Raw genomic sequence first — 21,611 nt, forward strand, 5'->3', positions numbered from 1 at the left:
TCGCTCGTGTGTAGAACACTAATGGAGATGGATTGATGCTATCAGGCAACATGTTAAAATACTCTGTATTTCTAGAAGCAGAAAAGTTAGGAGATCACATTATGTGTGATCCTCTGTTTCTTCACAGGCTCTTGGAAGAGCCCCAAAAGAATGAGAAAGCACAAGCTTGTCTTCAGAGGAAAGTGGTTACTTGCAGCTACTTTGGGGGTCTCAAATGCTGCATTGTATTTGGCAGGGATGCCTGGAAAGTGAGGTTTTGTGTGACAACAGAGGGGAGCTAGTGGCTGGTTGCATGTGAAAAGTCAGCCTCCCCTCAGAGAAAATGAGAACCATGGAATGGTTTGGGTTGAAGGGAGAGTGAAGCTCATCCGGTTCCAGCCGCTGCCACGGGCAGGGACACCTTCCACTAGAGCAGCTTGCTCCGAGCTCCTGCCAGGGATGGGGCAGCCACAGCTTCCTTGGGCAAGTAACAGATTTATTTTCTGTCAGAGAAATAACCTGGAGAAACCAGCGAGTCGGTCATTAGCAGAGCCTCATCCAGACGAGCAGCGGAGTTGAGCTGGAAACACATGGGAGCAGGCAGAGAAGGACCCGGGAATCCTCCTTATGGTGACCATGCTTCCGTTAGACCGTTAATTAGAAGTGAATTCATGATAAAGTTAATCATGTATTTCACCTGCCTGAACCGCTCGGCGCGAGGCGCCTGAGGCAAACTCGGTTTCTCCGGATGCCCCGGCCGGCGCTGCGGGGCGGGCTCTGGGCGGAACCAATCAGGAAGGGCGTGGCGCGGGAGTTGGCCAATGGCGAGAAGGCTGGCGGCGGTTGGGGGTTTAAATTTGGAAGGGGGTGGGGACCGATTCTGACGTCACAGCGCGGGGCTCCTTGGGAGTTGCGCGCGGGGGCTGAGGGGAGAGGAGAGAAGGGGTGGAGGAGCGGCTGCGGCTTCTCGTCGCGCTCGGTGCTAACGGGCAGCCTGCACGGGGTGAGGGAAAGTCTCCGCTGCGCTCCTCATCCCCGCCGGGCATCGGCTCAGCGCAGGGTCGAGCCTCGCCCGTACTCCCAGCCCGCTGCAACTACTCGTAGGTGAGGGCCGTGACTCAGTTTGCGATGCTGCCGGGACGCCTGTCGCCAGGCTCAGAGGGGGTGGTAGCCTCGGGGAGGGAAGGGAGCACGCAGGTGAGGAGGGAAACGGTTTAATCTTAGTAGCCTTTGGTGCTAACATCAGCTGCCCGAGGTTCCTGGGTGTGAAGAAGTGGTTAGCTCTTGTTCCGTGTAGTTGACATGGAGGGGAGTTATGCATGCCCAGTTGCCTGTCAAAGCTGGGGACCTGAGCGGTGTGCTGCTGGCTGCACGGAGAGAGTGTGGTGCATCGGGTAATTAAAGCAGCTGTGCCGGATTTCGGTTGAGTACCCTACTAATGACTCACTTCTGTGGTGTTTTTGTCCCTAAAGCAGAGGCTGTGATGTCCCAGGACTGCAGCGATGAGTGGGAGCTCAGCAAGGAGAATGTGCAGCCCCTGCGGCAGGGCCGTGTCATGTCCACCTTGCAGGAAGCCCTGGCTCAGCAGGAGACCTCCATGCACACTGCTGTTCAGCTCAAAAAACAGTGAGCAGGGTTTTGACACCTTTCCTCTTATCTTCCTGCTTCCTCCTCCTGTTTTATGTCTTATTTAACTCTACTGATTTCATAGGCATTAAGAAAAGCATAAAAGATCTGAGGATAGTCTGTGCTACTGTCACACTCCAGGTCTTTTGGACTAATGCTGTGGGTGTTATACAGTAGACTACTATTTGTAGGCTTGTAACAGCATTCAAGCAGCAAACATTAGGGAGATTCAGCTGTGTACTGATTTGGAGAGTACTTTTAAATGTACTCATTAATTAAAACACTTAAAGGTTACAAGGAGGAGAGTGTTTTTTTTTGTCTTTCCTATATTATTCTTTTGCAGCAGAGTAGCTTTTAGGTGGTAATTATTTCCTACTATCAGAATGTAGACACGACACAGTTGTCTCTGCATGTTTTGTCTGGATTCCAAAGGCTGAATGGGCAAAGTCAGCTTGGATCTGGTCTGTGTTGCCCACATTATTGCATGGATACAACTGTATGACTTCAGGGGGCATCTGTGTCCCAAAGCTGTTCAGTTACAGCTGTATTGTCTGATGCTCAAATGTGCATGCCCTGTGAAGGCCAAGTTGTCTTTATGACGAGTCTGCATAGTTGTGTCTGTATGATGTCACAATTGGAAGCCCTGGTGCTTGTCATGCTGTCCCCTGTGGGTGATTTCCTGTGAAGTCAGCAGTGTCTGTGAACCCTTGTCAGCTGGATCTGGATGTATTTTTCATGGAAAGCCATGGAATTATTATTGTATAGGGATTTGCAAGAGGGTTTGTCCAACTTGATTCAAGTTTGTGAGGTGTGATGATTGAGCACAGCCTTCCGATAAGAAGGAGCTGGAGAGCTCTACAGGATCAGTTCAGAGCCAATGCTGAAGACAAACTAGTGTTCTTATCTAACTCAAAGTGCAAGGTGGTTTTTTTGTCTTAATGTGCTTCTTGAGGGAGAAGTCATCACCTTGTAGGGATAGAATGGTGCCCAGGAGTTGAAGAATGAGACAAGATGATGGCTGCTGCCAGTCTGGCCACTTAAATGTGTTTTCACTGTGTTGTCTGGTACAGTTCTACAGTTGTCTATCATCAGGCTTTTCCATCACCTCCTTCTGTACTTAAAGAAGAGATGCTTTAAGCAGAAATTGAACTTCACGATTTATCTGTCTACTACTAACACTTCATAACAGAACTTTCTGTCAAGAGAAACCCTATAAACTTTGTGATAGTAAAATTTCTTGGGAATAACCTTGGAAAGATACATACCTGCTATTGTGAAATAATGATACGTTTCCCAGCACTTTCATTTTGAAGAGGGGTGAAAATGTGCGCTTTTTTTTTTATTTTTTTTATTTTTTTTTTTTTTTAAATTATTCTAGTGTCAGTGAAAGCTCAAGTCTGAATACATGCTAACTCGGCCTTTGTTTTAGTACACCTATTAAGTGGTGTAAGTGAGAGTCAAAGTCTTACCTCTGGGACCGGTGAGTTCCCTTTTGTTTCAGAAGAAAGACTAGAAAGGTCAGATATCCTTGTAAATGTTTGGGGAAAATATTCTAGTTTAATAAGATAAGATTTTATAACAATTTTTTTATGTTGTGTTTCAGTACTATGCCTGATAGTTTTCTAAATCTCCATGTGTTGCACAGCAGCAGAAGCCTTGTATCTTACTCGGAACTGACTTCCTTTTTATATATCCTTCTGTAGGTACATCAAGTGGACAGAGCAAACCTTCCCCCAGGGTGGGAAAGAGAGCAATCTGCCTGCATTACTGGAAAGGGCCGTGAAAGCTCTAAATGAACAGAAACAGTTTTACGAAGATCCCCGTTATCTTAACCTCTGGCTCAAGTTTGTAAGTGTTTTGTTAATATCTTGGGTGCTGCTTTTTCTTGGTATTATGTCCTTTGTACACAGTTAAGCTGTTTTTTTTTTCTCAACGGAGTCAAAGTATATATGTACAACTAGTTAAACATCAGAAGTATCTGCAAACGTTGCCTAGTTCCAAATTCCACTTCTCATTGTCAATAGGATATTCAGTCCTTTTTGGAGCCCTTCAGTTTGGACAGCTAGAAAGTCCACAAATTTTGTTTTGGAAAGTTAGTGTGAATGAGTAGAGCTTGATTATTTAAGGATAAAAGTTAAAGATGTGTTTCAGATGTCATATCTGTCCTACCAGGTGTTTTAACTTGTGTCTTGTATCCACATCCTGTGTTTAAGCAAAACCAAGCTGAGTGTGATCTGGTTTTGCCCTGTCTCTCAGTTGCTGTAGTTTTTGTTTTGAAAGATCTTAACATTCTGCAAGTAGCAGTGTCAGCTTGCCTTGCCTTTTCAGTAAGTTTACTTATGTTTTATGAAGGTGTGTGAAATGCAAGCAGCAACTTTGTGTCTCTTTCACAGTGAATTCCAGAACTCTGAAGATGCTCAACTCCAGAAACCATCTCATTCTGAGGTGTCGTCGGGTCGCCGCAGTGTCGGGTCGCCGCAGTGTCGGGTCGCCGCAGTGTCGGGTCGCCGCAGTGTCGGGTCGCCGCAGTGTCGGGTCGCCGCAGTGTCGGGTCGCCGCAGTGTCGGGTCGCCGCAGTGTCGGGTCGCCGCAGTGTCGGGTCGCCGCAGTGTCGGGTCGCCGCAGTGTCGGGTCGCCGCAGTGTCGGGTCGCCGCAGTGTCGGGTCGCCGCAGTGTCGGGTCGCCGCAGTGTCGGGTCGCCGCAGTGTCGGGTCGCCGCAGTGTCGGGTCGCCGCAGTGTCGGGTCGCCGCAGTGTCGGGTCGCCGCAGTGTCGGGTCGCCGCAGTGTCGGGTCGCCGCAGTGTCGGGTCGCCGCAGTGTCGGGTCGCCGCAGTGTCGGGTCGCCGCAGTGTCGGGTCGCCGCAGTGTCGGGTCGCCGCAGTGTCGGGTCGCCGCAGTGTCGGGTCGCCGCAGTGTCGGGTCGCCGCAGTGTCGGGTCGCCGCAGTGTCGGGTCGCCGCAGTGTCGGGTCGCCGCAGTGTCGGGTCGCCGCAGTGTCGGGTCGCCGCAGTGTCGGGTCGCCGCAGTGTCGGGTCGCCGCAGTGTCGGGTCGCCGCAGTGTCGGGTCGCCGCAGTGTCGGGTCGCCGCAGTGTCGGGTCGCCGCAGTGTCGGGTCGCCGCAGTGTCGGGTCGCCGCAGTGTCGGGTCGCCGCAGTGTCGGGTCGCCGCAGTGTCGGGTCGCCGCAGTGTCGGGTCGCCGCAGTGTCGGGTCGCCGCAGTGTCGGGTCGCCGCAGTGTCGGGTCGCCGCAGTGTCGGGTCGCCGCAGTGTCGGGTCGCCGCAGTGTCGGGTCGCCGCAGTGTCGGGTCGCCGCAGTGTCGGGTCGCCGCAGTGTCGGGTCGCCGCAGTGTCGGGTCGCCGCAGTGTCGGGTCGCCGCAGTGTCGGGTCGCCGCAGTGTCGGGTCGCCGCAGTGTCGGGTCGCCGCAGTGTCGGGTCGCCGCAGTGTCGGGTCGCCGCAGTGTCGGGTCGCCGCAGTGTCGGGTCGCCGCAGTGTCGGGTCGCCGCAGTGTCGGGTCGCCGCAGTGTCGGGTCGCCGCAGTGTCGGGTCGCCGCAGTGTCGGGTCGCCGCAGTGTCGGGTCGCCGCAGTGTCGGGTCGCCGCAGTGTCGGGTCGCCGCAGTGTCGGGTCGCCGCAGTGTCGGGTCGCCGCAGTGTCGGGTCGCCGCAGTGTCGGGTCGCCGCAGTGTCGGGTCGCCGCAGTGTCGGGTCGCCGCAGTGTCGGGTCGCCGCAGTGTCGGGTCGCCGCAGTGTCGGGTCGCCGCAGTGTCGGGTCGCCGCAGTGTCGGGTCGCCGCAGTGTCGGGTCGCCGCAGTGTCGGGTCGCCGCAGTGTCGGGTCGCCGCAGTGTCGGGTCGCCGCAGTGTCGGGTCGCCGCAGTGTCGGGTCGCCGCAGTGTCGGGTCGCCGCAGTGTCGGGTCGCCGCAGTGTCGGGTCGCCGCAGTGTCGGGTCGCCGCAGTGTCGGGTCGCCGCAGTGTCGGGTCGCCGCAGTGTCGGGTCGCCGCAGTGTCGGGTCGCCGCAGTGTCGGGTCGCCGCAGTGTCGGGTCGCCGCAGTGTCGGGTCGCCGCAGTGTCGGGTCGCCGCAGTGTCGGGTCGCCGCAGTGTCGGGTCGCCGCAGTGTCGGGTCGCCGCAGTGTCGGGTCGCCGCAGTGTCGGGTCGCCGCAGTGTCGGGTCGCCGCAGTGTCGGGTCGCCGCAGTGTCGGGTCGCCGCAGTGTCGGGTCGCCGCAGTGTCGGGTCGCCGCAGTGTCGGGTCGCCGCAGTGTCGGGTCGCCGCAGTGTCGGGTCGCCGCAGTGTCGGGTCGCCGCAGTGTCGGGTCGCCGCAGTGTCGGGTCGCCGCAGTGTCGGGTCGCCGCAGTGTCGGGTCGCCGCAGTGTCGGGTCGCCGCAGTGTCGGGTCGCCGCAGTGTCGGGTCGCCGCAGTGTCGGGTCGCCGCAGTGTCGGGTCGCCGCAGTGTCGGGTCGCCGCAGTGTCGGGTCGCCGCAGTGTCGGGTCGCCGCAGTGTCGGGTCGCCGCAAACTCATCTTTTCCTCTCTTGTTCTGTATTACATTCCCATGGAAATTTCCCTTGGATTAGAGCTCTTTCTGCTGTGATGGAATGTGGAGGACCTGCTGGAGTACTGTGTTCTTAATCCACAGATTCATGTAGGTGAGCTGATCCACTGCAAAACAGAATGCTGAGTAAAGCCTAGGATTAAGCAATGAATGGGAATGGGTCCAGGTCTGCACAAGGGCTGGGTGAAGTTTTTCCTAGGAGTGTTTGTGGCAAGATCCCAGGAGGAGGTGTCCTCCCTGGTGGGTGAAACAGAGTTTCCTGTGACCTGGCTTGGGAGGAGGAGCCAGCCCAAAGACAGAGGACTAGGAAGGATCTGCAGTCCTGAGCTGGGAATTGTAACCTTCTCCCTGTAAAGACTCCTTTGGAGAGATCCGTTCTTGAGCAGTGCACTGGGAGAAGGGAAGGGAAGAGACTTCCTGATCAGCTATTCCCACCCCACTGAGGAAAGAAAAAGTTCTGGTTTTATTTCTCCAATGGCTTTCATAACATGACTGAGGCTTAGTAAAGGACTAACAGCCTAGATACAAAGGAAGAAATTGTGCAGCACAGGTCTGTTTTCCATGTCCTTCTCCCTTTGGCACTGTTTTAAAGGCAGAACTGACCAAACTTACAATGTTCTGTGCACAGTTATGTTTTGCTTAGGCAAATGCTCAAGGTGCCGACAAAAGCAGGGTGAGATTCGGGGTTGTTTTGAAGGCAGCACTTTGAGGATACACTCTTGAACTCTGAGCAGCAGAGTGAACCCCCTTGAGTTCAGCCTTTCTCACCTCCTCAGTCCAGATTTATTTACTGCTCTGTGCCCTTCCTCATACTTCAGGTGTGTTTGACAAGTTCTGCAAAGGCCTGCTAGGCAGGTGCTCCCAAAGCATAAACTGTGGTTTAATCATTCACTCTTCTGGCTTTTCAGAAAGTCAACCCAAATATTGAGTACTACATAAAAAACAGCACGGACTTCATTGCAACCAAAGATGGATTCGTCCTGACAAATGTGGTACTGGAGTCCCCAGAAACTGTAACCATTGAGGTAGGGCAGCTTTCTTCATATCTTGCTGGGGTCATGGAAGGGAGGGTAGTGTGGTGAGGAGACAGACAAGGTATGCTGTCCACAAAGGTCCCACCGTGTACCTTGGGAGCGAGCTGGAGATCTAGGAAGTCCCTTAGCTCTCTCTTTGCCATGTTCACACAGGCTGTTGGAAAAGACACGGTGAGCCTGCAGGAGGCGAGCACTGTGATTGTGGTGGAGGTCATGCGTGCCGCAGGTAGGTTGAGTGTCTCTTTGGTTTCTGCTTTGTGGAGATAACTGGAGAGTGTTTTCTTCTTCTGTGGGCAAACTGGCAAGGACAGGTCACCCACTAAAGTCTGTGGACCTGGCCTGAGACCAACCTCCTACCTACAGGAGGTTCTACAGTGACTATGAGAGAAAATAACATCCTTACGATGCTGTCACCCCGTGCCTCAAGCAGCCTGCTGAGACTTTAAGTAGTGCTGTGTATTGTACTGTCTTGTTATTCTAAAGCTAAATCTGGGGCTACCTCCTGCTGTTCCGTGGGTCAGAAAGAACCCAGGATATCTAATCATGGCAAAGGAGGGTTGTCCTGACACCGTGGTACATCATTGCTCCTTTTTAGCCAAATCCAGAGAAAACCGCAATGTTATTTCCTGATTATACAAAGCAGACAGAAGCTGGCACAACGCCACAAAGCCAGGCTTCCTCTTGATCCCAGGCTCAGGTCAAGTCAAGTTTTGTACTCCCAAGATAAAAATGTGGGTGCCTGGGTGTGCATTTGTCACTTCACACCTGAAACCACTGGCTGTGTAAAAACCACGTAAAAGCAATTTAAGGGTGCAGTCCAGCTCGCCCAGTTCAGGTGTCAGTACATGGGGATACAGCACTCCCAACAGCGGTACCAACACCTCTATGCAACTTTTAAATGTTGCCTTTGCTATTTAAATCGCACAAAATTTGATGACTATGCAAAAAAGTAGATTGAAGTTGCGCTGGAAGGCTCAGTGTCTGAGAGGAATTGTACTTTATACTATAGTCAGCATCCAGGAATAGCCTAAGCTGAGCTGAGCTAACCATTTGCGTGGCTAATCTGCAGGATATTTAAGCCTGGACACTAAGAGGCGGTGCTAAGGAATGTGCATCCAACAGGTCAGAGAGTGCTTTACTGAGTGTCCTGATATCCAGGGAGAAACTAGGGTTATTTTTATTACACTCTTCTTCTGGGAAGTGGTAACTGTACATTGGCCTCTGGTTTGCCAGAGCAAAGCTCGCGTGGATCTGGAGGTAAGTCATTCCCAAGGTGAGCCAGCTCTCACAGAGGCAGTGCGTGCTGCACAGTGCAGGAGGAGCTAAGGGTGGTGGAGCTCCACGTCAGCTCCATGGGCTGTGGCTCCCCAGGGGAGGTATGATGAAGCGTAGGTCCTAAGCTGTCACCAGCTGTATTAAGGATAAACTGAGGGTGCAGTCAGATGTGGAGGGAATACTCAAAGTCCATTCTCACAAAGAGGCCAGCATGAGAACAACACTGTGATTCATTAATCATTAAACTTCGGAGACTCGTTTACACTATAAAGTGAAGCTGGAACATGTAAATATGAAGAATCCACCACCACCAAAGCTGTTTAACCCTGAGGAGGTTACTGTCTTTCCACTGTAATGTTGATCTCTCTACAGATCTGCTTACACCGCCTGGTGGCTGAAAGCACAAGCTGCTCCTGAGAAGGCTGCTATGTATTGCTACAGCTACAAGAAGGCAGGGAAGGATTTCCTGTCCTGGGGACCTTCTAGAGCTTTTCCTGCTTTTTACACCTTTTTATTTCTTATTTTAACATGCTCATCAGTATCAGAGGTGATGCTCTGGATTAAAGGAAGTTTTGCATTTTCACATGTGTATAGGCTTCACTTTTCATTCTGGTGTACATGGGTGAGGTGGGAAAGTGAAAGATGTACCTAGCTTTACTTCATGTAACATCTGCTGACTTTATACTGTCATGTATCTATTAGGTTGGTTAAATCAGGGGGAAAAGTCATGTCCTGTGAATGGATGCTATTTCCACTTCATGTAACTTACTGGAATTTATAATGTTCTGTGGGTGGTCACTTTAAAAACAAACCCTGTGCTTTCAGAACAGCAACCAAATGGCTTTCTGTGATGTTAAGTATATCCCTGCCACGTTCAGCAGCACAGGATGCTTCTTTGCCCTTCCAAAATTGGTAGGAGTTTCTCCCACATTGGACTGTTAAAAAAGCTTCCATAAGCTTCCCTTCAAGAACGGGAAAATGGATGACCCGGGGAATTACAGACCAGTCAGTCTCACTTCTGTGCCTGGCAAACTCTGGGAGCAGATTGTCCTGCAAGGCAGGCTAAGGCATGTGAAAAACAAGGAGGTGCTTGGTGACAACCAGCATGGCTTCACTAAGGGGAAATCCTGTCTGACCAATTTGGTGGCCTTCTATGATGGGGCTACGGAACTGATGGACGGAGGCAGAGCAGTTGACGTCATCTACCTGGACTTGTGCAAAGCGTTCAACACTGTCCCACACGACATCCTTGTCTCTACATTGGAGAGACATCAATTTGATGGGTGGACCACTCGGTGGATAAAGAACTGGCTGGATGGCCACATGCAAAGAGTTGTGGTCAATGGCTTGATGTCTGGCTAGAGACCGGTAACGAGTGGTGTCCCTCAGGGATGGGTGTTGGGACCGGTCTTGTTCAACATCTTTGTCGGTGACATGGACAGTGGGATTGAGTGTGCCCTCAGCAAGTTTGCCGATGACACCAAGCTGTGTGGTTCGGTTGATAACGCTGGAGGGAAGGGATGCCATCCAGAGGGACCTCAACACGCTTGTGAGGTGGGCTGATGCCAACCTGATGAAGTTTAACCATGCCAAGTGCAAGGTCCTACACCTGGGTCGGAGCAATCCCAGGCACGGCTACAGGTTGAGCAAAGAAGAGATTCAGAGCAGCCGTGTGGAGGAGGGCTTGGGAGTGTTGGTCGATGAGAAAATGAACATGAGCCGGCTGCAGTGTGCGCTCGCAGCCCAGAAAGCAACCGTATCCTGGGGCTGCATCAAGAGGAGCGTGACCAGCAGGTCGAAGGAGGTGATCCTGCCCCTGTGCTCTGCTCTCGTGAGACCTCACTTGGAGCATTGTGTGCAGTTCTGGTGTCCTCAACATAAAAAGGACACGGAACTGTTGGAACAAGTCCAGAGGAGGCCACGAGGATGAGCAGGGGACTGGAGCACCTCCCGTATGAAAACAGGCTGAGAAAGTTGGGGCTGTTCAGCCTGGAGAAGAGAAGGCTGCGTAGAGACCTCAGAGCAGCCTTCCAGTATCTGAAGGGGGCCTACAAGGATGCTGGGGATAGACTCTTCATCAGGGACTGTAGTGAGAGGACAAGGGGTAACGGGTTCAAACTGAAACAGGGGAAGTTTAGATTGGATCTAAGGAAGAAATTCTTTACTGAGAGGGTGGTGAGGCACTGGAGTGGGTTGCCCAGGGAGGTTGTGAGTGCTCCATCCTTGGCGGTGTTCAAGGCCAGGTTGGGTGAGGCCTTGGGTGATATGGTTTAGTGTGGGGTGTCCCTGCCCATGGCAGGGGGTTTGGAACTAAAAGATCTTAAGGTCTTTTCCAACCCAAACTATTCTATGATTCTATGATCTTAAAGTCCTTTCTAGCCCTAACTATTCTATGGTTCTAAAAAAGTGCCATTTTTAGGCTTTGTAACACTGTTTTGTTTTTCTTGTAGCTGGAGCTGTAACCTCATCTGATAAGGCATACACTGCTCAGGATATGGCTATCTTAGGTGGTACATTAGCAGCACTGCTATTCCTTGCCTTAGTCTTCCTTGGAGTGATGATATATAAACAGTACAGAAAACCAGTCAAATACCTGATAAGGAAAAAGGTAAGTGCCTTTTTGTACCTGAATTTGAGTTACAAAGTGGGATCTGAGGAGGTTTTAAGAATGGGATGGGCTGTCCACATACTACATGTCCGTGTGAAAGTGATAAATTGCTCCTGAGACACTGTTTGCAACGGTAGCATCGCTTTGGTGATGTTTGCTGTTGTTCTTTTCTGCCCCCCGAGGCTGGAGCTGCATGGTAGATGATGAGCAGACATGGGAAGGTGAGGACCACAGCTCCACGGAGCACAAAATCTAGGATGAACGTGGCACATCAGAGACAGTCTGTGAAAAACCTGTGTCTGTGGCATGAACCACTGTTCATCCTACCCCTGTGGTCAAAAGAGATAAAGGCTCCTTCATACCTTATCCTAAAACCTGGACTTAGACAGTTGTCTGTAGCTGATCTGTTTCCTTTTAGTGCTCTCAAGTCCATGGCAAGCTGTTTGCTTTGAAGTTGAGGAGATAATTCCTCTGACCAGATGCTGGTTGGTCTCTGCATTAGGATGGGAGTGTCAAGATCCTAGACCCCACCGACTACAACATGAGTCCAGAGCACATAGCTGAGGTGAATACTTCATACCTCACCCTGAGTGAGGTGAATCCCACTCCAGGGTAATACCCAAGGTGGATGGGTACAACTCAGTACACATTGCTGGTGCACAGCCCTCCTGGAAAACATGCCCGTGCTTATCTGAAAAGTAATTCAGAAATGGAGTCAGTAGAAAATAGCTGTTCTAAGGAGCTGTATCTCTCCCAGGCTTCAAATAGGTCTAACTGCAAACCAAGCAGTAGTAGCTCAGCCTTTTCAGCCACTCCCTCTTCCCCTGTGTCTTCTCCTTTCACCACAATCACAAGGTGTCTCTCTTCCTGCAGTTCTCAAAGGAAATCGCTGGGGGTTTCCAGAACCAAAGCGACAAGCAAGATTCACCCCCAGATGTGAGCACCAAACAGCATAAGACACCAGAGAACGGCAGTGTTCGGTCCATGACACATGTACTGAAGCAACCGGCATTTCCATTGCCCTCTTCCAACACAGAAGAAATTAACAGCCCCCCAAAGCCTTCTGTAGCTTCCACCATCACCTTTGACCAGGAAGAGAAAGAGGAAGAAGTGGAAGAGACGGAACCTAAGAAGGAAGTGAAGTCTATCCTGAAGACAGACAGGAGTATGGCAGATGATGGCTACAAAGCTGTGTGGTTTAAGACCAGTGTGGATCCAGAAGCTAGAGAAACAGTTGAAGTGATTGAGGACAATGCAGTAGGTAGTGATGATGAGAGTGAGCAAGATATGCAGGAGAAAGGAGGAGGAGGAAGAAGATTATGACAAGAATGATGATCACAGAGGGCTGGGAGTGTCCTCAGCCTGAGAGCTCCCTGCCAGCTGCAGAAATGATGGTCAACAAGTCTCACACAGATGCAGTGACAGATGACAGTGACCTAGGATGGAAATAGGCCTGCACCCACCCTCCTCACTCCTTCCCCCAGACAAAACAGGCAGTCTAAGCCGCTTTGCTGACATGGAGCCCATGTTTCTGCTCAGGGGAAAAGCTGGAATGCAGGAGGATGAGGTTGCCTGTCCTGCTTGTCTGAATGCAGTGCTTAAAGCCAGAAGAGATTATAGCTACTTTGACACTTTTGTGAGACCTTGAAGTATCACTTAGGATCTGGGGGATGGATGGACATGTTTCATGGGAGCAACTGAATTACGCAACCCAGTGCTCATCTGCTCTTGGTGGGTAACTAAGCCACCACTGACTGCTTGGCTGTTCCCTTTAGGGTGTTGGAGTTTGATGCCAACTGCAGGGTGTAAGGCAGGGCAAGTCACCCTGCCCCTGCTTCAGACTGCATCCAGAAGCTCGTTTCAAGGCTTGGCTCTGCTTTCCACCATGCCAGACTCTGCTCCGGCACCAGCAGCCAGTGTGTGCCACCACTGTCCTTGTCCTGCCAGCAGACAGGAATTTACATGCTGGGGAGCTGCTGTTTCCTCTATCTCTGATAAACAAAGGCTGATCACATGCTCTTTAGTGAAGGACTTTGTCATCAATTTTTCTGTGTCATAAAACCTGTAATTGTGCAGTACTTCATCTGTCAGGGAAAAGAAAGACTCCTGCCAGGACCTGCCTACAAAATCCCAGGGCTATTTTGTGCTCCCTGGGCTTTTGGCACAATGGGTATCATTCCAGAGGTGCTGAATGTGGGGTCCAGCACGTTGTTTCCCTTTTTGACCTTGTCCAGCAGGGCTCAAGGTGTTGTTTTTGTTGTTGCTGCTGAAGGTGGAGGTCAGCATTGCCTCCAAGTGCCAGATGTCACCATCAGTTCTCTGCTCCTCTCTTGGCTCAGATGCCAACCGCTTTGCGTACCACCTTTCTCCATTCAGGAGGAGCATAGCAGGCTCTTCTGCTGGTAAACCACCATCTACGGCAGGGTGGTGAATTTGGCCCCGCTAGCTGTTACTGTGATGAAGGGACAGGCACAGGTACACACAACACCCCTATACCAGCTGCCCCCTAAGTGTGTGAGAGCAGAAACACCTCCTGCTTTCCAGCAGCACTTTTTCTAGCCTTGGGATTACTTGAGGCGCAACTTTCCTTTCACTTTCGCATTTGGAGGCTGTTCTCTGTGATCTGTCCTTCTCTAACTTTTCCTTCTACACGCTGGAAAAAGGAGAAATCCTTTTCTGCTTGTCCGGAAGCCTGTTTCATGATACCTGTGACCGAGGACTGAACTGAATGGTTTCCAGCAAAAGGCAGGTCGTGTGGGCTACATTTCCCTCATTGCTGTGCCCTATGTGATCTGTTCCTGTCCGTTGGCATGCTGTTGTCAGCCTGTTTTCCCTTTGCTGCTGTATTTTTTGGGTCTCACATGCATTGGGGCGCTGATTTATGAGTTCCCTCCGTTTGCACTCTGTCCGTTTGCAATCTGTTGGTGCTTCACCTTCTCCTCACTGCTGTGCTTCTCATGCTTTTGGCCTTTTGTGTTTGTGCGAATCGTGAACTGAATTTGAATGTTGAGTGCTGTTTGAGTCGAGGCAGCCTCAGTCTGCAGTTCATTAAATGGGTGCTCTGGCTTCCCACTGCTGGTGTGTGATTGAAATCCCATCAACGTGCTGCTCACCTGCTAGGTTCCCTGCTGGCAGTTCCTCCCTCTGCAGCCCCAGCTGCTCAGTCTGTTCCCCCACAAGCTTTTGTGTTCCTTTATCCTGCAAAATTCCTACTGGAATTACACGGAAGTTGGTGCTTGCCAAGAGAAAAGTTAAACCGCAGCACTAAGGAGGGTAAAAATGTGTTCAACTAGTGCCCTCACACGGACAGCCAAAGCATCTGCCTTTTATCCTACACAGCTTGAATGAGAAAGCTGAAGCACCTCCCATATGGAGAGAGGCTAAGAAGGTTGGGGCTGCTCAGCCTGAAGAAGAGAGGCTGCATGGAGACTTCAGAGCAGCTTCCAGTGTCTGAAGGGGGCCTACAAGATAGCTGGAGAGGATGCTTCATCAGGGACTGCAGTGACGGGACAAGGGGTGATGGGTTCAAACTGAAACAGGGGAAGTTCAGGTTGGATCTAAGGCAAAAGTTCTTCCCTGTGAGGGTGCTGAGGCACTGGCACAGGGTGCCCAGAGAAGCTGTGGCTGCCCCATCTTTGGCAGTGTTCAAGGCCAGGTTGGACAGGGCTTGGGAGACAAGGTCTGGTGTGAAGCATTCCCAGAACCCATGACAAGGGGTTGGACCTGGATGATCGTAAGGTCCTTTCCAAACCAAACCTTTCTCTAATTCTATGCTCAGCACAATTCTAAGGAATTAGTTCTTTCGTTAGTATAACCGTGGTTTAGCAGAGTAGGAGAATATGCTTGCTGTTGTCAACAAACAACCGTCTGCGGGGGCAGAACAGTAGTTTCAGTGTGGCGGTGGTAGATCTGGGTTTGAGATTGCAGGTGGAAGCTGAAGGGAGACTGGAAGGCATTGCAGAGGTGACAAGGCTACTAAACTGATGCTTGTGACTTTTCTGAGCTTTGAGCATCCTCTTTTGGAGTAACCCACACGTAAGACGTGACCATCTCATTCTTAGCCTCTGCAGAGAAAAGCAGCAACAGCTCTTGGATGCCAGGGCAAACTGTAAATCTGAACTGAAATCAGCAGGTGCAAGCAGGGAGTTTGAAAAGTCAAGTAAAACACACATTTTTACCCTCACGAAGTAACAGAAACAAACCAAACCAATTCCCAGGTGTCTGGAGATTAATTTCTGCTAGCCCAAGTTCTGGCCCCATTTAGAACTGAAGAACCTCATCGCGTCTTCACTGAGGTAGCTGACGTCAAGTGCATCCTTTTGTCTTTTTTTGCCTCTAGGAGAAAAATGGCCTTGGCACATGGCTGATAAATGTGCAGAGGACGTTATATGTGTCAGGGTTTAGTTTCGAAGGGGTGGAAGATGCTTGGAGACCTATTCTGTTTGTATTCAGGAGAGCAGAACCATCTAGCATTTATCTGAATCAATAGTGAACCCTGATCTCTGCAACCACGTAACCCAGATAAAATTATTCTTGATCTCAAGGAGCAAAAACCAAATGATAAATAGTCTACTGCAGAAGACTTGGTTTAACCTGATTTGCTTTGGATATGCAGCATCTTTAGCTTCAAAGGGATTCTTTTTCCTTCCAAAACAAGTCAATTCAATTTTATTCTGGTTTATACAATTTATTTTTTCATTACTTTGTTACTAAGCCCTTATAAAAGTAAAACTGACCTCAGCAGACCTGTGAATGGAAACTTAAAGAAATAGGATGAACTCTGTCATGTGGATGTTGAGCAAACTATGGCCTTTACTTTCTATAAATATATATTTTATCCAATCAATAAAAACAAAGCAGTCACCAAATAGATTCAAAGGAACAGATGTGGAACTATAATGAAAACTGAGGCTGTGGAAATGACCTGTGAGAGCAGTGACCCAGTGGTAATACCCAGATAGAAATTGTATTTCAGGGAGTATTTCAGTGGTGTTTACAGCAGCAAAGGCAGTGGCTGAAGCAGAGTGAAAACCAGCACAAGATCCGCATTCCTCAGTAGTAACAGTCTGCTGTCTCCAAACACGTTCAAAGTTTTCCTTCCCGAGCCTCCTCCCAGTGCCTTTTCCCCCCTGTTCGTGGCTCAACAAAGTCAAATTTTACATTATAAAATCAGGAAGTTGCATAAACTCACTGACCTGCGGTCAAGATTTCACAAGATTTCCTTCACCACCGTCTGCCCACACACAAATACTGTGTCCTAAGACTTTTGTGTGTGTGTGATTAAAAAAGACAACTTTGATTCAACTGAAACTTGGAGGACTCTCCTCCAAGACAGTCACTGATGCAGAAAGTCAGGATATTCATAAAATGGAAGCACTTGCTACCAGGTTTGGCTTTGGGTTATTACTCTCATCTCTGTTAGCTGGACGTGTTGCAGCATACATGTATGGCTCTGTATCTGAGCCAGGGTTCAAGAACAGAATGAAAACCAGTTATCAGAAAGGATACCTAGGCTCAGAAATCTTATTCAGGGCAATATTCAACAACAGGTGATTCACCACATAATTTCAAAGTTTTAGAAACACGTGCTGGCCACAACATCTTGATATAAAAGTTCTAACAACAATGGCAATACTCATCATAAGAAAGTGCTGCAGAATACAGTAGGTGGAAAGATTGAAATCCAGTTTTAAAGCGTTCAGTCTGAGCATATTATATCTAAATGTGTTGTACCTTGTCCCCAAGAGCAGCTCAAGATCTCTGCTTGCATTCCTTATCGTTTCCTCTTCAAACAGCTTAGAAAACTGCTCTCAGGCTTGGAAACTTGTTATTATAACATGGGTTAGCCTTGGAGAGCTCCTGTAACACATAAAACAAAAGATGTGTTGGAGAGAAAGTGATTGTCCTCTCACAGAGATCTCAGCACTACTGGGTTTCCCTGGCTCCTGAACACCGTGAAGCACCCATCTTAGGCTAAACCTTAGGTGGCCTCTTTTGCACCCAGCAGTGCCTGCTCCGTTAGCGGGTCCTTGAGTTACCGCAATGTACCACCTTTCTGAAGGGTCCCACTTTATCGCTCGTGTGTAGAACACTAATGGAGATGGATTGATGCTATCAGGCAACATGTTAAAATACTCTGTATTTCTAGAAGCAGAAAAGTTAGGAGATCACATTATGTGTGATCCTCTGTTTCTTCACAGGCTCTTGGAAGAGCCCCAAAAGAATGAGAAAGCACAAGCTTGTCTTCAGAGGAAAGTGGTTACTTGCAGCTACTTTGGGGGTCTCAAATGCTGCATTGTATTTGGCAGGGATGCCTGGAAAGTGAGGTTTTGTGTGACAACAGAGGGGAGCTAGTGGCTGGTTGCATGTGAAAAGTCAGCCTCCCCTCAGAGAAAATGAGAACCATGGAATGGTTTGGGTTGAAGGGAGAGTGAAGCTCATCCGGTTCCAGCCCCTGCCACGGGCAGGGACACCTTCCACTAGAGCAGCTTGCTCCGAGCTCCTGCCAGGGATGGGGCAGCCACAGCTTCCTTGGGCAAGTAACAGATTTATTTTCTGTCAGAGAAATAACCTGGAGAAACCAGCGAGTCGGTCATTAGCAGAGCCTCATCCAGACGAGCAGCGGAGTTGAGCTGGAAACACATGGGAGCAGGCAGAGAAGGACCCGGGAATCCTCCTTATGGTGACCATGCTTCCGTTAGACCGTTAATTAGAAGTGAATTCATGATAAAGTTAATCATGTATTTCACCTGCCTGAACCGCTCGGCGCGAGGCGCCTGAGGCAAACTCGGTTTCTCCGGATGCCCCGGCCGGCGCTGCGGGGCGGGCTCTGGGCGGAACCAATCAGGAAGGGCGTGGCGCGGGAGTTGGCCAATGGGGAGGAGGCTGGCGGCGGTTGGAGGTTTAAATTTGGAAGGGGGTGCCTTGGTGCTTCCGCGCGCGGGCTGAGGGGAGAGGAGGAAAGAGGAAGCGGCGGTGGCGGTGGGAGAGCGGCTTCTCGTCGCGCTCGGTGCTAACGGGCAGCCTGCACGGGGTGAGGGAAAGTCTCCGCTGCGCTCCTCATCCCCGCCGGGCATCGGCTCAGCGCAGGGTCGAGCCTCGCCTGTACTCCCAGCCCGCTGCAACTACTCGTAGGTGAGGAGCCAGAGGGCCGTGACTCAGTTTGCGGTGCTGCCGGGACGCCTGTCGCCAGGCTCAGAGGGGGTGGTAGCCTCGGGGAGGGAAGGGAGCACGCAGGTGAGGAGGGAAACGGTTTAATCTTAGTAGCCTTTGGTGCTAACATCAGCTGCCCGAGGTTCCTGGGTGTGAAGAAGTGGTTAGCTCTTGTTCCGTGTAGTTGACATGGAGGGGAGTTATGCATGCCCAGTTGCCTGTCAAAGCTGGGGACCTGAGCGGTGTGCTGCTGGCTGCACAGAGAGAGTGTGGTGCATCGGGTAATTAAAGCAGCTGTGCCGGATTTCGGTTGAGTACCCTACTAATGACTCACTTCTGTGGTGTTTTTGTCCCTAAAGCAGAGGCTGTGATGTCCCAGGACTGCAGCGATGAGTGGGAGCTCAGCAAGGAGAATGTGCAGCCCCTGCGGCAGGGCCGTGTCATGTCCACCTTGCAGGAAGCCCTGGCTCAGCAGGAGACCTCCATGCACACTGCTGTTCAGCTCAAAAAACAGTGAGCAGGGTTTTGACACCTTTCCTCTTATCTTCCTGCTTCCTCCTCCTGTTTTATGTCTTATTTAACTCTACTGATTTCATAGGCATTAAGAAAAGCATAAAAGATCTGAGGATAGTCTGTGCTACTTCCAATAAGATGGAGCTGGGGAGCTCTACAGGATCAGTTCAGAGCCAATGCTGAAGACAAACTAGTGTTCTTATCTAACTCAAAGTGCAAGGTGGTTTTCTGTCTTAATGTGCTTCTTGAGGGAGAAGTCATCACCTTGTAGGGATAGAATGGTGCCCAGGAGTTGAAAAATGAGACAAGATGATGGCTGCCAGTCTGGCCACTTAAATGTGTTTTCACTGTGTTGTCTGGTACAGTTCTACAGTTGTCTATCATCAGGCTTTTCCATCTGTGTGTGTGTGTTCTAGCCTCTTTCTATACTTAAAGAAGAGATGCTTTAAGCAGAAATTAACCTTCATGATGTATCTGTTTACTAGTAACAGTTCGTAACAGAACATTCTGTCAAGGGAAACCATATAAGCTTTGTGATAGTAAAAATTCTTGGGAATAACTTTTGGTAAGATACATATCTGCTATTGTTAAATAATGGTATGTTTCCCAGCACTTTCATTTTCAGGAGGGAAGAAAAATGTGCTTTTTGTGGTTTTTTTTTAATTATTATTTTTTAAAAATATTCTAGTGTCAGTGAAAGCTCAAGTCTAAACATATGCTAACTTGGCCTTTCTTTTAATACACCTATTAAGTGGTATAAGTGAGAGCGAAAGCCCTAGCTTACAGTGTAGAAAACATCTCTGCATTTATACACCTTATTTACTGGATTTGTGTTTTCTAGGGAGTTTGAATCCGAAATCCGATTTTACTCTGGAGATGATCCACTGGATGTCTGGGACCGGTGAGTTCCCTTTTGTTTCAGAAGAAAGACTAGAAAGGTCAGGTATCCTTGTAAATGTTTGGGGAAAATAGTTTAATAAGATAAGATTTTATAACAATTTTTTTATGTTGTGTTTCAGTACTATGCCTGATAGTTTTCTAAATCTCCATGTGTTGCACAGCAGCAGAAGCCTTGTATCTTACTCGGAACTGACTTCCTTTTTATATATCCTTCTGTAGGTACATCAAGTGGACAGAGCAAACCTTCCCCCAGGGTGGGAAAGAGAGCAATCTGCCTGCATTACTGGAAAGGGCCGTGAAAGCTCTAAATGAACAGAAACAGTTTTACGAAGATCCCCGTTATCTTAACCTCTGGCTCAAGTTTGTAAGTGTTTTGTTAATATCTTGGGTGCTGCTTTTTCTTGGTATTATGTCCTTTGTACACAGTTAAGCTGTTTTTTTTTTCTCAACGGAGTCAACGTATATATGTACAACTAGTTAAACATCAGAAGTATCTGCAAACGTTGCCTAGTTCCAAATTCCACTTCTCATTGTCAATAGGATATTCAGTCCTTTTTGGAGCCCTTCAGTTTGGACAGCTAGAAAGTCCACAAATTTTGTTTTGGAAAGTTAGTGTGAATGAGTAGAGCTTGATTATTTAAGGATAAAAATTAAAGATGTGTTTCAGATGCCATATCTGTCCTACCAGGTGTTTTAACTTGTGTCTTGTATCCACATCCTGTGTTTAAGCAAAACCAAGCTGAGTGTGATCTGGTTTTGCCCTGTCTCTCGGTTGCTGTAGTTTTTGTTGTCTTAAAGCAGTTTTTCTCCAGGGTTAGATTCCTGAGCTCATTTACCTTTTCTAAAACTGCTAAAAAATACCTTGTACTTTGTCTAAAGCTAAAGTAACTATTAGGAATACTGACATGATTGAGTTCAATCATAGAATTGTATCAGATAAAAAAAAAAAAACCCTAAGAAATGACTGACTTCAACTGTGTAGGTTGAAATTAATGAATTGGTGACAACATTGACAAAGGCATAGCGGCAGTCAGAGGCTTTTCTTCTTATTGTTCTCCTATTGAATCCTGTTTCTTAGCCTTATGTGCTGTGTATGTCCTGACCTTACAGCTGCTCCTGTAAGACTTGTATTGAAGTTGGAATCCCTTGCAGTCCTCCAATTACTTAAATACTTCACTTGTTTCAGGGAAATTACTGTAATGAGCCCTTGGATCTGTACAGTTACCTCCACAGCCAGGAAATTGGCACGACACTGGCACTACTGTACATCACATGGGCGGAAGTACTGGAGGCTAGAGGAAGCTTTAAGAAAGCAGATCTGATACTCCAGGAAGGCCTTCAGCGCAAGGCTGAGCCTTTGGACAGGCTCCAGTCCCATCACAGGTAAGCTTGCAGCTAAAGGGAAGAAGTTTTACCTGCTTCCATGGATCCCTGGTGCAGTGAAGTTGACGCTGACTTCTCCAATATCTTCTCAGGCAGTTTCAGACCCGTGTTTCTCGTCAAACACTCCTGGGGCTTGAGGAAACTCCTGATGAAGAAGAGACAGGTCTCCTGGTAGCTGCAGAACCTCAGAGAACCTCACTGGCAGATCTAAAAGGCAGGGGGAAGAAAAAAGTGAGAGCCCCAGTCAGCCGTGTAGGAGATGCACTTAGAGGTATATTCAGTTGCTGAAGCAACATATTATTGGGAGTGTTGTGTCTCTTTGTGGGATTTGCACTTGAGTGTGATAGTTAATTTGCATAAATCTTTTTGCTTATAGCCACAAACCAAACCAGAAGCTTCCAGACTCCAGCTTCTCAGCAGCTTTCCAGCAATCCAGGTTTTGCTGTGTTTGATGAAAATTCAGTTTCTGGACCTGAGATTGCTGTTCTGACACCACAGCCGTGGACAGCACCTCCAGCACCAAGGGCCAAGGAGAATGAGTTGAGTGCAGGACCTTGGAACTCTGGCAGGGTAAGACAAAAGTCATCTTTG

At 49.3% G+C, this 21,611-nt stretch overlaps 3 protein-coding genes across 7 annotated transcripts in view; all 3 read left to right on the plus strand.

The window, feature by feature from the left end:
* The first annotated feature begins 927 nt into the window (after positions 1–927).
* LOC308221990 (mitotic checkpoint serine/threonine-protein kinase BUB1 beta-like) lies at positions 928–4,109 on the plus strand. Of its 2 annotated transcripts, none has more exons than XR_013957028.1 (4): positions 928–1,083; positions 1,455–1,605; positions 3,309–3,453; positions 3,999–4,109. XR_013957028.1 is itself a non-coding variant. In XM_080619463.1 (4 exons), exons 2-4 carry the CDS (start codon positions 1,463–1,465, stop codon positions 3,999–4,001), a joined length of 291 nt encoding a protein of 96 aa, XP_080475589.1. In that variant the 5' UTR covers positions 928–1,083; positions 1,452–1,462; the 3' UTR covers positions 4,002–4,109. The 2 variants fall into 2 exon arrangements, 1 of the variants encoding a protein (XP_080475589.1); XM_080619463.1 differs by having other exon boundaries at positions 1,452–1,605.
* Positions 4,110–6,045: 1,936 nt separating this feature from the next.
* LOC308221989 (uncharacterized protein) lies at positions 6,046–12,568 on the plus strand. 4 transcript variants are annotated; one of them, XM_080619460.1, is made up of 5 exons: positions 6,046–6,973; positions 7,064–7,180; positions 7,343–7,415; positions 10,915–11,072; positions 11,946–12,568. In XM_080619460.1, the coding sequence occupies exons 3-5, from the start codon at positions 7,403–7,405 to the stop codon at positions 12,393–12,395; spliced, it is 621 nt and encodes a 206-aa protein (XP_080475586.1). In that variant the 5' UTR covers positions 6,046–6,973; positions 7,064–7,180; positions 7,343–7,402; the 3' UTR covers positions 12,396–12,568. The 4 variants fall into 4 exon arrangements, 3 of the variants coding, with proteins under 3 accessions (XP_080475586.1, XP_080475587.1, XP_080475588.1); XM_080619461.1 differs by having other exon boundaries at positions 6,046–6,249; XM_080619462.1 differs by having other exon boundaries at positions 6,046–6,245.
* A 5,520-nt stretch (positions 12,569–18,088) lies between these two features.
* Positions 18,089–21,611, plus strand: part of BUB1B (BUB1 mitotic checkpoint serine/threonine kinase B) — a 30,872-nt gene continuing 27,349 nt past the window's right edge. The window contains exons 1-7 of the mRNA XM_080619645.1: positions 18,089–18,206; positions 18,584–18,737; positions 19,579–19,638; positions 19,857–20,001; positions 20,824–21,020; positions 21,113–21,291; positions 21,397–21,590. Coding sequence (XP_080475771.1) covers positions 18,595–18,737; positions 19,579–19,638; positions 19,857–20,001; positions 20,824–21,020; positions 21,113–21,291; positions 21,397–21,590 — 918 coding nt within the window. The 5' untranslated portion in view covers positions 18,089–18,206; positions 18,584–18,594. The remainder of the gene's footprint in view (positions 18,207–18,583; positions 18,738–19,578; positions 19,639–19,856; positions 20,002–20,823; positions 21,021–21,112; positions 21,292–21,396; positions 21,591–21,611) is intronic.

Source organism: Psittacula echo (genome assembly GCF_963264785.1).
Source record: "Psittacula echo genome assembly, chromosome: 5".
Lineage (NCBI taxonomy): Eukaryota > Metazoa > Chordata > Aves > Psittaciformes > Psittacidae > Psittacula > Psittacula echo.